This window comes from Bombyx mandarina, chromosome 28 (genome assembly GCF_030267445.1).
Source record: "Bombyx mandarina strain Sakado chromosome 28, ASM3026744v2".
Classification (NCBI taxonomy): domain Eukaryota; kingdom Metazoa; phylum Arthropoda; class Insecta; order Lepidoptera; family Bombycidae; genus Bombyx; species Bombyx mandarina.
This window is the reverse complement of record NC_143233.1, coordinates 2,595,233-2,608,097: the sequence shown is the minus strand read 5'-3', so window position 1 is coordinate 2,608,097 and position 12,865 is coordinate 2,595,233. Positions and strand designations below refer to the sequence as shown.

The window sequence follows — 12,865 nt, the reverse complement described above, 5'->3', positions numbered from 1 at the left end:
ATTTTTTTATAAGGTTATCATAATAATGTTTTAATAGTATCCCCATACTAATTCTGTAAAAAGAACTGTCCTTCAAACAAAGCTTGTGGAAAGTACTTAACGGTAGGCAGCTCCTTGGGACCTCTGCCCTTAGCATTGCTGACGTCTACGGGCGACGGTAACCATTCACCACCAGGTGGTAGGTTACTGGTGGTAGGACCTCTTGTGAGTCCGCACGGGTAGGTACCACCACCTCGCCTATTTCTGCCGTGAAGCAGTAATGCGTTTCGGTTTGAAGGGTGGGGCAGCCGTTGTAACTATACTGAGACCTTAGAACTTATATCTCAAGGTGTGTGGCGTATTTACGTTGTAGATGTCTATGGGTTCCAGTAACCACTTAACTCCAGGTGGGCTGTGAGCTCGTCCACACATATAGGCAATAAAAAAAAAGGTGGGCAGTGTGCTACAAAAAAGGCAATAAAAAATCTTAAAAATTTCCAAATCCCAATTTTAAATCATTCACATTAGAACAGCTATCTATTCATGTGTCTATCTAATTTATGAGATCAACTTTTAAAAACACAAATATTGTCTGATTTATACATACATATTACATTCAGATAGGAAGTATGTGTGTAATGATATAACTATAATAAATAAAATAAATATAATATGATGAACCAAATAATAATATGCTTCTAACTCTTTTGTCCGTAGATTTTTTTATTTTTTTTTTATTGCTTAGATGAGTGGACGAGTTCACAGCCCACCTGGTGTTAAGTGGTTACTGGAGCCCATAGACATCTACAACGTAGATGCGCCACCCACCTTGAGATATAGTTACAACGGCTGCCCCACCCTTCAAACCGAAACGCATTACTGCTTCACGGCAGAAATAGGCAGGGTGGTGGTACCCATCCGCGCGGACTCACAAGAGGTCCTACCACCAGTAATTACGCAAATTATAATTTTGCGGGTTTGATTTTTATTACACGATGTTATTCCTTCACCGTGGAAATCAATCGTAAACAATTGTTGAGTACATATTTCATTAGAAAAATTGGTACCCGCCTGAGATTCGAACATCGGTGCATCGCTCAACACGAATACATCGGACGTCTTATCCGTTAGGCCACGACGACTTCAGATCTTGTAGGTTGTATGATGCTAAGTTCTCTAATGCTGACATGTTTTGCTTGTCACTTGTAGCATATAGAAAAGCTATTTTAAAATATTTATAAGGTGATTTAGCCCGATAAGTATTATAGTTTTATAGTGTAAGTTAATGTATAAAATAATATGTGCGTATTGTGTTGCTTTTGTTTTTTTGTAATTTAAATTTCTAAATTTCTCTTCTTGTTCACTTTCTATTTATATGTGATTTTGATTGTGGAAACATATTTGGTTATTGTTTTAGCTATATTTTTTTTAAATATTATATGTGTAAGCTTGAGGGTAGATATTATCTTGTTGAACACCAAGTAAAACGATGTCACTTCTGATTCCTGATTTAATCAACAATATGTTATCTTAACAATTCACTTTAACACTTGTCCAACTTTAACCAGTACGTACAACAATCACTGAATCACACAACGTAACAAGGATATAGTAAGTGCACCAGGCAAGCGCAGTCCAACGAATGTTTCTCGCAAGGCACGCACCGCCTTTTTATACTAGCCGGCGCAGCTGGCTTATGAGTCACTTCTGTTGCACGAGTGGAACGACACGGCCGGCGCACCCGGCTTGTGTGAGTCACGCCTGTTGCACGTGATGTTTATTAGAAATATTGTTAACGCCGTCACGGCCATACTGACATGCGCTCGTCCTCGTGCGCCTTTTTATGGTTTTTCTGTAGACAATAAGCGTATTCGTTCATCCTGACATTAACGGATGCAACTTAAAACGTGGTCTATGATATTAACAATCTAATACGGTTCGGTTCGCATAATTCTTCAGAAAATCCTATACTGGCTATAAATACTGACTGCTTACATACCTGGGCCAGTTCATTTAAATCTCTTCAGGTATGTAAGTATGTCCCTTTTAACTTAAATCGGAATTGTTATCCCTTCAGTTTTTCGAACTGGACCGGATAATGCTAGACCGGATCGCAATCCCTGTAGCTAATTGTTGTGGCTAGTCCGGATGAAAATCCCTATAGCCAAGCCATTGGACCGGACAGACCCTTCAATGACTTCACACTTTTTTTTTTCTTTTTTTTTTTTTTCTTTTTTTTTTTTTTTTTTTATTCTTTGCTAGTCCGGATCAACATCCCTTTAGCCAAGTCGTTGGACCGGATACACCCTTCAACGACCTACATTTTTTTTTTCTCTTTTTTTTTTTTTTTGCTAGTCCGGATTAACATCCCTTTAGCCAAGTCATTGGACCGGATACACCCTTCAATGACTTACAATTTCTTTTTTTTTTTTTTCTCTTTTTTTTTTGCTAGTCCGGATTAACATCTCTCTAGCCACATACAATTCTCTTTTTTTTTTTTTTTTAATCTGCGTGTACGGTAGCGTTTGTTAAAACATCTCTTAAACCAGAACATTTATACGGAATTTCTTCAGAAATAGTGCGAGCCCGACCATCGTTTTCTACATTTCCAACACCTGCACCTGAGGTGCCTGAGCTTACAGACATTGTATCACTACCCGCAGACTATGTTTGCTGTATCGCTATTTGCGGACAAAAATGTCGCTTCTACTGTCAGTGATAGAGTCGTCATCATTAAGATCAGTTTCATGAACAAGATTACTTAACCCATCTGTGTACGCCGTCACGTCATCGTCACTATAATTTTCAGAAATTTCTAGTAGGCCTGACGGGCCTCGAGGTACTTCGCGTAAGTTTTCATGGGAAACTTTGTACACTAGAACCATTTACATGTCTCAACTTATACCTATCGTTTTCCAAAACTGCAGATGATTGAAAGATTACTGGTGGTCCGGAGGCCTTTCCCGCTTCACCGGGACGGGTGGGCGAGCAAAGGCTCAGCCAAGAGGGGTGGGATTTGCTAACAACTGCCCGAGTGCCTCCAAAGGAGACCTAACAACTCAAGAGCAATTGCTTCGCGAATGAATCTACTACCGGATCGGAATCGTGACCCACTGAGAAGATCCGGCGAGAAACTCAGTGGGCTGATGCATGGGTTAGGTTGCACGTCGACCTCTTTGTAGAGTTCGATGAGTACGGTTACCGGGGTTCCTCAGCCTGCTCCTAGTGTTAGAGCTGAAGGTATCTAATGCAAGAGTTATTGGATCTGGTGGATCCGTAAGGACGTGTCTAGGGCGACGACGGTGACTTGCTCCTGCGTGATCAGGATTCGGGGTGCAGTAATGTTGAAGGGACCTTTATATTTTCGGTCTAATTTACGAAAACAAAACCCCCAGCGGAAAAGAGTTTGACTTTAGCTTTGCCTCGACTAAACCAAGCTTCTGTTTGTGCCCATTTTTGTTTTTTTTTTTTTTTTTTTGTTTTCGCAGGCCTTCGACCGTGCTAAATCAAGATCTAATCTAGAGGGATTATCACTCTGTTGAAACTTAGATATTTCAAGTGAACTACCCTGAACGGTAAACATCTATTCTATTGGAGTAAACCCTGTTACTCGACAACGTGTACTATTAAGGGCGAGTTGAATATCCCCTAACTGCTCTTGCCATGATTGGTCCGAGTTACTTTCAGATCAAAGAGTGACTTGTTCATGAAACCGCTTACCATTGAATAAATTACTATGTTTTTTTTTTTTTTTTTGAGACTACATTCTGACCTTGAATGGAACATAAAGGGGAAGCCAAAACCACTTATCTGTAACACACTGAAGCTCTGGAACACACGTTGACGTCTCTGGTTGGACCTGCCACAGCACAGTCTCCTACGAGGCGGCGCACCCTAGCGCAAGTGCAGCCGGAGCGCGGGGGCTCCAATATCGGCAGTCCGTGCTGGAGGCGTGATCTCGTCGTTTGGCGGACCCGTCGGCCGGCCTCCGTACCGTCGAGGCGATCTGCCCGGTTCTCGCGGACTGGGTGGGCCGCGACCGCGGAAGTCTCACCTCCGGCTACCTGTGCAGACTCACAAGACATTTTACCACCATGCAAACTTCTTACCGCAACAAATCTTACCAGCCACCACGCAAACTACAATTTTACGGGTTCCACCTCTCTTACACGATGTTACTCCCACACTGAGGAAGCCAACCGCGAACACTTGTCAAGCACGCACAAGCACGCACTTCACCGGAAAAACCTGCATCCGCCAGCGGAACCCGAACACCGCCGCATCGCCAGACACGAACGCACCGGACGTCTTATCTTACAGGTCACGACGACTTCAGATGTGTCAATTTTTCTTCCCCACGGAAACTTGCTTGCTTTCTTGTTTGCTTGCTTGCTGGAGCCCGAAGTCATCGAACGTGTAGTGTTATTGGTATTGAATCGAGTAGATTCTAAAATTTCAGCGACAATTCACAGTCTCATGTCCTGGTTTACTGTACTAGTGCCATATAACTCTAGCAGTAGTCATTGGCTTAAAAACGATTCGTGTCGGAACTACCCACTCGTCATGACAGATCCATTATTGCGATCGAAGTTTCACTTGAGATTTGCACTTGCCTTAATTTCTTGCAATAGCTTGTTACGTGTTGTATTTCCGTTAGTAAACGCCATGTGATGACGTCGACAGTCAAACTGGGCAACATGAGCCAGAACGTAAGATGTGACGATTTCTTCGTGGCTCAGATCTTCCATCGAGGTAACAGAGACGTTATTACACGACTTACGTATGCTGCATTCACGTTCTTGTGGCGTACCACTACTAGTATTCTGATCTGCATAATGTTTTTTTTTTTGCTGTACTTCGAACATGTTCAAACACGTCACGCCAGTGAGAGTAGAGTCCTGATCTCACTTCTGATGTAAGCTTGAGGGTAGATATTATCTTGTTGAACACCAAGTAAAACGATGTCACTTCTGATTCCTGATTTAATCAACAATATGTTATCTTAACAATTCACTTTAACACTTGTCCAACTTTAACCAGTACGTACAACAATCACTGAATCACACAACGTAACAAGGATATAGTAAGTGCACCAGGCAAGCGCAGTCCAACGAATGTTTCTCGCAAGGCACGCACCGCCTTTTTATACTAGCCGGCGCAGCTGGCTTATGAGTCACTTCTGTTGCACGAGTGGAACGACACGGCCGGCGCACCCGGCTTGTGTGAGTCACGCCTGTTGCACGTGATGTTTATTAGAAATATTGTTAACGCCGTCATATGTTTGTATTGTACTGTTTGTTTCCCAAATAAATAAATAAATGATTGTTTTCTTTTCATGCCTTAAATTCCTGTTACCTGATTTTAATAAGCATTTATGTAGTTTAAAGACTTCTTAGTCATGTTTATTCATCATAAACAAGACTTAGGACATTAAAATAAATAAAAATCTTTCATTGCATACCATGTACTTTTATTAAAAATATTCACATGATCTCACATTGTTAACAGATTCCACATTATTGTCAAGAATGACATTACTAAAGATTTACCCGATGAACAAATCTAAAAGTTGATCTAAAAACTATTTATTTAAACTAAAAAATATTCGAGATACTGCTATAAAAATATTCGAGATACGGTTTATAACAACCAGATAATGATAAAAAGAATAATTAATTATGCATTTAATAAGCTAAAAAATTCAGAAATAAAGCTGTATTTCTATTTATTCGAAATGGTTCTCGAACGTGTTGAGACACTATTATTATTTTTGAAATGTATGTATGTACTAAATAAATATGATGTATGATAAAAACTAAACGTCAATCTTCACGTTTTATTCTACACCATATATTTTACCAATCAGTATACATATTTCATTAATGATCATTGTATAAAAAATAAAAGCATTAAAATACTAGTATATCACAGAACTCATACTGAAGATGTTAATACGTTCACCGACCGCCAATAACGCCGGCTCGACACGTTGGTCCCAGCATTGGCCCCAACGTTTGAGAGATCGTTGGTAGTTGGCCGTCGAGTGTTGGTTTTCTCAAAGGAATCGGTGCCAACATTCGCGATCGGTCCACATGTTGGCGATTTGCTCAGGTCTTGTTGCAATACGCGTCTAGTGTGCATGTCGCGATGTCATCCACCATCGCCTTTGACGTGGTTTTTTCTTTTTTTTCAGTAACAAATATAAATTATACACACTCGGTACTGTAAAAGCGCATATTCGCATTGGCTCTGACGAAAGGGAACTACAATAACAGCCAACGTGTGGACATTTCCTAATTTAGCCGCTCAACGTTGGTAGCAACGTTGGGGCCAACGTGTGGAGCCGGTGTAAAGGTACGCCTTCTCTACATGCATGTTACGAATACTACGGAGACCTGACGTTAGTTTCAGCGAAACCCTAATTACCTCAATACCGCTTATCCACCAGAGCACGCATTGGACAGCGCAGTGGAGAGCGCGGCGCAATGGACGACGCGGCGGACGGCGCTAGGCTCGCTCGGCGCAGTCCCGCAGCGGCAGCACGGCGGCGTGCGCGGCGACGCGCGTGTTGGCGGCGGCGACGCGCGGGTTGACGTGCGCGTTGTGCAGCTCCGCCACCTGGGTGGAGCACGCGGCCGCCGGGTCGCCCGAGCCCGTCAAACTACCTAACCTACAATCATTATATTCGTCTTTACGTCACAATTATCTAGTCAAAACTATAAATCAGGGGTCGGCGACCTGTTTGTCCTTAAGGGCGCAATACTAAATTTGAAAATCACCGAGGGCGCATATTTTACAGATAATCAACAGGTATCAGTGGGCATTAAAAAATACAGATTTTTTTATAACTTTATTTTGTTTGTGTCATACATAATGATAAATAACTATTTCCGTGTGAAATTTGGGTGTCCATATTTTCAAATTTCTTATAATTGGGGATATATTTAGAATTCCCGGTCCTTAAACAATTATCTAAATAAGAGTCATTAAGCTTTGTTCGGTATTGAAAGAAAATAATTATTTCGGATTACTTGGTAGTTTTAAATGTACGGGGAGAAGCACGATACAGTCGCTATCTACACGCAACTGAGATTCCGCCCCGTCATACAGAGCCAAACGAACTGTCATAACCCTAGTATGAATACTATTTGGCTGACGGCCCTAACCAAGCTGCACGATCAGCATTCTCGAGCTCTCCTGTTCCGTCCGCCCCGCAAACGGACAGTCTCTCTCTGGTACAATCTCTCGACCCGAGCGGTCGATTCTTCTCTTATCCTTTTCTAAATCAGTGCGCGCGACTGTCGTCGGACCTCCATAATTTCGTATTTCATTTTTTTAAATCTACGTAGCGAATCCCGCTATAACAGAACGTACCAGAACTCGTTCCCCGGGTGCGCGTTCCCGTCCCAGGGGTAGATGAGGACGAGCAGCTTGCCCCGGTGCCGCCCGCGCAGCACACTCGCCGGCTCCCTGTCCTCCAGCTGCACGCTCACGCCGCCTGCACGTACAGTACAAACCATCAAGATTCCAAGAAAATTTCATAGGTGATATAATTCCTATATTTGTTAACTAGCGGCCCGCTCCGGCTTCGCTCGGGTCTTTAACAAAAATTTCAACGATATTTGACGTTGTGTTATTTTTTTTAAATAAAAGAACACTTACAGCGACATAACCATAATAGTTAGACATATGCTGTCGCGACACTTTTTGTAAATAATAATGTGTTCTACAAAGTCGTAATACATTATTTTATTCTATCATCAATAGTTTTCGCAGGGCACGCGATGTAAATAATATGTTAGGTAATTTTATTACTTCTTTATTGGAGTTTTAGTAAGGATCCCTAATTTTTTTAAAAGAAAAGCCCATGTCACTCGGGAATAGTGTAGCTTCCAAAAAGTGAAATATTTTTTTAAATCGGTTCAGTACTTTCGGAGCCTATTCAATACAAACAAACAAACAAATCTTTCCTCTTTATAATATTAGTATAGAGATGTATAGATAATACTTGGTATTTTACACCAAGCATTGTTTAATAATTCACAAGATATGCTGCTTGTTCCCAAGGCTTGTAGCTTCAAAAAGCTTAGTTCTTTTGCTGTTTAGTGCTACCAACCTCAAAGAGTTTCAGCAGCTTTCGGTTCAATATGATAATGATCAAATAACTTACCTCTAGGGTGTTTTTTATTGGCAACAAACAAACTTTTGACAGTTGACGTTGAATTTTCAATTTCATTTGTTTTCGTGAATAACGCTGTAAACATTTAAAGAAAATTAAGCAATGCAAATCAATTGGGATAAATAAAACAATCATTATGAACTCCCAATAACTAACATGGTACAATTTGCCACTGGTACCCACACGACTATGAGCAGTACTTACCAGTGACATTATCAGAAGCACGTATGTAGGCGAAGTTGACATCGGTGATGTGGTTGATGGCTTCCCGCTTCAGCATGGCGCGGATGCGTTCGAGGAAGGTGAGCACGTACACATCGGCCTGGTGAGGGGATATCTTCCACACTCCCAGTCCTGCAGCAGACAGTCACACCTCACACCGTGCACCCCCCGGGCCCCGCGCCCCCGCCCCCGCACTCACCGCAGCCCACCACGTTGAGGAACACGCTCCGGCCTCGAGCCCGCCCCTCGGCCTCCAGCAGCACGGTCTCCGCGAGGATGCAGATCCGCTTGTAGTAGACCTCGTTGTCGAACCAGGAGCCCCCCCGCGGCAGCTTCACGTAGCGGTCCGAGGCCGCCCCCGCGAGCCGCGCGCTCAGCTCCTCGTACGTGTAGCTGTGCACCTGTAGGGGCAGGTCAGTGTGACGTCACGCGTCCGTGCACCTGCTGACGTCACAGCGGTACAGACCTGGTACAGCTCGGCCCACAGCTGCCTCCAGGCGTGCTTGGCGAGGCTGGCGTCGCGCGTGTACGTGTGTCGCAGCACGTGCAGACACGTGGTCGGCGTCACGTGCTCGCCGTAGCCGCGCTCCTCACTGTTCTGTGTGCTCGATATCACGATGTCCTCGTAGTCCATGCGATTGGTACGTTCGAAACGCGGCCCGATCGCGCCTGAAATGTCACATTAAATATAGCTATGCTGAGATGCCACAGGGGAATAGAAGAAAATAATTATACCTATAATAATTGCCTCTTGTTCGATGTCGTCATCTTTAACTACACCGGAGTTATGTCTGGAGCCGTCGTTAATACATTCAGTTGGTCCGCTGACGAAAAGAAACGCTGATAGCTTCATCTCATCGTAGCTCAATACATTCTCCAGCAGCAATGGTGGACGTTGCTGCAGTGTCCCTACGTTTTCCCATCCGTCTTCACTGCCAAAAAATGGTTTGATTATGGGATGTAACTTACTATCCTATCTTCAGTTCTTTGCCAGCCATTTCACTGGTACAAAAAACTTCCTCTTTTTACTAAGAGTGCCTCACCTTATTCTAAAAGTGGAGTCTCAACACCAGCACTGTGCTAAAAATGTGTATGGCAACATAGGTTAAAACTGTTTTTTTTTGCTGTGGCAACACTTAACTTTATTTTTGTATTCCAACTTAACTTGCTGTTTTTGTGTAATATATTAAAATATGTTCTCACCCAGATTCTCCACTGAGCAATAAATAACTGTCTAATTCACCCATGAACGAGACTGCTCTTTTCAGCAACAATCTGTCTATGAGTTCCGGAATCGTCATGTCCTTGTAAAATGCTTTCTCTATGCTACTACCAAATTCACTGAAAAATAAATGTTTCAAATTAAGTTCAATTAAAAGCATTGTAATTTATAATAATTCTTCTTCTTCTTCTCAGTCGTGTCACTCTTGACAGAGTGGTCGTGATCGTCATGTAGTGTTGGAAGGGGCAGACTTGATGCGTCTCACGATGTCGCGCCATCTCTCCCTGCTCGATAATAATATGTCTCCAAAAAATATTACTACAATATTTAGACCTCCGGATAGAAAAATAGTAGATATAACAAGAAAACTATTCACATAAATGCAAGCTAAATTTTGATGTATTGTTAAGTTCACAGTGTACCACTGTTATAATAAAGCATTCACAAATTCCAGATAATAGTACGTGACACTACAATGTGCAATTAAATTTGAAACCTCATAGGCCAAGAACAGATTTGGTGGCACTTAATACTAAGTTAGGCGATAAACGATTGTTTGACTGAATAGCAATGAAAGTTGTGGATAATTTCAATACAATTTATTTTATTATACATCTTCTTCCTTTCGTTCTTACCGTTTGTACAATAGGAAGTGCGTCATAAGCATCAAGATCCTCTCGTGTATAATTGGGTAGGTTCCTGAGATATTTCTCTTGAGTCTGTCAATGGGTCGGTGTTTTTTCAGTTTATCTAACCTAAACAAATTATTTCACAAATGCTATAAGTACTGATAAGAAATTCTATCAACATAAGACTTTTATTGCTATGGGCAGCAGCTTTTCATTTTTGTGAGCTAAAGAATTGATATTTTCAAAATAAGCTTGCATATATACAAGTTCCAAACAACAATTCGGACCGTCAGTATACTTAGAAATATCACTCTCTCAGGAAGATCTTGCCTTCGTCGTATACCTCCCAATTCCTACAGATCTTTATTTACAAGTTGAGTGTCCAAAACAAAGCAATACAATAATAATGATATAACAGCCCTTGAAACAGAAGTGTATTTATTTTCTACATTCTGTAAGAAGGAATGATGATGAATTTGTACATTTTTTAAAACCTACAAAAAGGGTTCTACTTGCCTGGGCAAGTAGGATATTAGGAATGGCAAAGAATCCTAAATGATGGTGGTTAATGTTTCTCCCACTTGCTTTAGAGAAAAAGCTCTGTCAATGGTTCACAACACCCGTAGATAAAGGGTTTGTAGTTTAAAAACTAGTCTATAAAGTATCTCATCTTTTAAAATACCACATTTTAATCTATTCAACGGTGACATAACAATTTGCAAATAAAAATTGCATCTTTTACACTATCATGTAAAATCTTACGGCAAGAGTTTGGGTGTAGTCAGAGTGAATTCACAAACAATCTGCCTTGATTTCTGATACTTTCAGTTATTATATAGTTGGGTTTGGTGGAAATACTTATTTTTATATTTTGATTAAATGTTGAGTCTTTTGAAGAAGTAAATACATCTGTAGTCTTAAATAGAAAGATAAATTAAAGGTGACAATTTGTGATATCATAATAGTAAGTATAATGACTATCAAAATTTCTAGTTTTAATAATAATTTACCTGACACTTTCAATCGGGAATGGAATTGAGAAATTCTTGCTCCTATTAATGATATCTTCAATGTCATCTGAGAATTCAGTTTTGGGCAAATCATTGCATTGTTTTAACAGTTCGTAATTCTCTTTACTCATACTTGGGTAGCACCAGTCTGGTTTATACCTGAAATAAAAATAGTTTATATTTAATGGAAACGTTATCTCAAAAATTTGCAGCAGTTGTCTACATGCCCACTGTGTCCGGTTCAGAGCTGTTACTGAAGCCGATAAACATGATTGCCTACAAACATTGAGATAAAATAATAGTTATGGTATGTTTTAATCTACACTTACTATATGATTAATATACAACTGAAATATACAGAAGTGGTAATAACCTGTGGGCTGTTTGTGTGCAACTAGTAGTGTAAACATATATTAGAAACCAGAAAATAATGAATTTTTGGTTCCACTTAGCACCAGGTGGTCTCTGAGATTGTTTACACAACTTGAGAAGTAAAAAAAACTTTCACAGGAACTTACCATGGTAAAGAGTGAAACAAATTTGAGAGCTCCATCCTGATGGAGTAAAATCTGTACTGTAAAGAAAGTTCACTCTTTCATTTTCAATAAAAAATCTTCATTGAAATAAAAAAAATGTTATTGAAAAACATTAGCAACTACAGATAGGCCAATGTACTTCAAGAATTTTTAAAATACCCTGTAATGTGCCGGGTGCCCCTGTTATAATTAAACAAGCAACACTTTGAGCTAGCATTAGTCATTTGTATAATAAACGAATAAGTTTTTTTGTGGTTTTGTTGTATTGAATTTTTTCTTTTCAAACGCACGTCAAATAGGTCCTGATTTATTTTACCCATTTGGCGAGCTCTGAGTTAAAATGATTACTTACGATATTTCGAGGAAAAATAACCTTTACAAGATTCATTTTCAATTAAATATATAGTTTTTATTTAATGTGATCTCTTTTAAAATATGTAGTTCGACTTAATATTTAGATTCCGGATATCAGTTCATACTGCCAAAAGTCCTTGTGTATTTATCTATTTTGTAAATTGTTAATGTAAAGGAGTTCTAGGAAAAATATGAATACAGTACATACCTACTGATTATAAATTAAATTAGCGCTGTGAATTTAGAGAGATATTCCTTGAATTATTATTCCAACATTTCCAACAATCGGTGTTTTGAAAGTTTTATTTTTTTATTTTCTTTTAACCACCGTGAAAAGCAAAGGGAACAAAGTTCATAGATTTATGAAGACCATTACCTGACCATTATTGCTCTATGATAACGCAAGACCTCATACAGCACGAGAAACCGTTTTAACTCTACAGGAACTGCAATTAGAAACCATTCGTCACCCTCTATATTCGCCAGAACTTGCTCCAACGGATTACCATTTTTTTCGTGATTTGGACAATTTTCTACGCGATAAAAGTTTTCTTCCCAGGAGGCAATTTTACTGGTGGTAGGACCACTTGCGAGTCCGTGCGGGTAGGTACCACCACCCCGCTTATTTCTGCCGTGAAGCAGTAATGCGTTTCGGTTTGAAGGGTGGGGCATCCGTTGTAACTATACTAAGACATTAGAACTTATCTCAAGGTGAGTGGCGCATTTACGTTGTA

The 12,865-nt window shown here is 40.4% G+C and overlaps 1 protein-coding gene and 1 long non-coding RNA gene across 2 annotated transcripts; one reads left to right on the top strand and one right to left on the bottom strand.

Annotated features, from left to right (window-relative positions):
* The first annotated feature begins 3,463 nt into the window (after positions 1–3,463).
* LOC149499681 (uncharacterized) lies at positions 3,464–5,606 on the top strand. Its single transcript, XR_016325565.1, has 2 exons — positions 3,464–3,554; positions 3,739–5,606. It is a non-coding gene; the product is annotated as an uncharacterized LOC149499681 (long non-coding RNA).
* LOC114240907 (ADP-ribosylarginine hydrolase CG3568) lies at positions 5,428–12,489 on the bottom strand. The gene is made up of 12 exons (XM_028171587.2): positions 12,340–12,489; positions 11,760–11,815; positions 11,242–11,400; positions 10,238–10,357; positions 9,584–9,721; positions 9,116–9,312; positions 8,847–9,049; positions 8,580–8,781; positions 8,363–8,512; positions 8,150–8,233; positions 7,354–7,477; positions 5,428–6,649 (listed from the first exon to the last, which is right to left on the bottom strand). The coding sequence occupies exons 2-12, from the start codon at positions 11,792–11,794 to the stop codon at positions 6,487–6,489; spliced, it is 1,575 nt and encodes a 524-aa protein (XP_028027388.2). The 5' UTR covers positions 11,795–11,815; positions 12,340–12,489; the 3' UTR covers positions 5,428–6,486.
* Positions 12,490–12,865: the final 376 nt, after the last annotated feature.

Coding starts and splice junctions, on each gene's coding strand:
- LOC114240907 (XM_028171587.2), bottom strand. CDS start 11,794: ATGGAGCTCTCAAATTTGTTTCACTCTTTACCATG. Junction 11,401..11,759: donor TTGTTTCACTCTTTACCATG/GTAAGTTCCTGT, acceptor TTTTTATTTCAG/GTATAAACCAGACTGGTGCT. Junction 8,234..8,362: donor TGCTTCTGATAATGTCACTG/GTAAGTACTGCT, acceptor AAATGTTTACAG/CGTTATTCACGAAAACAAAT.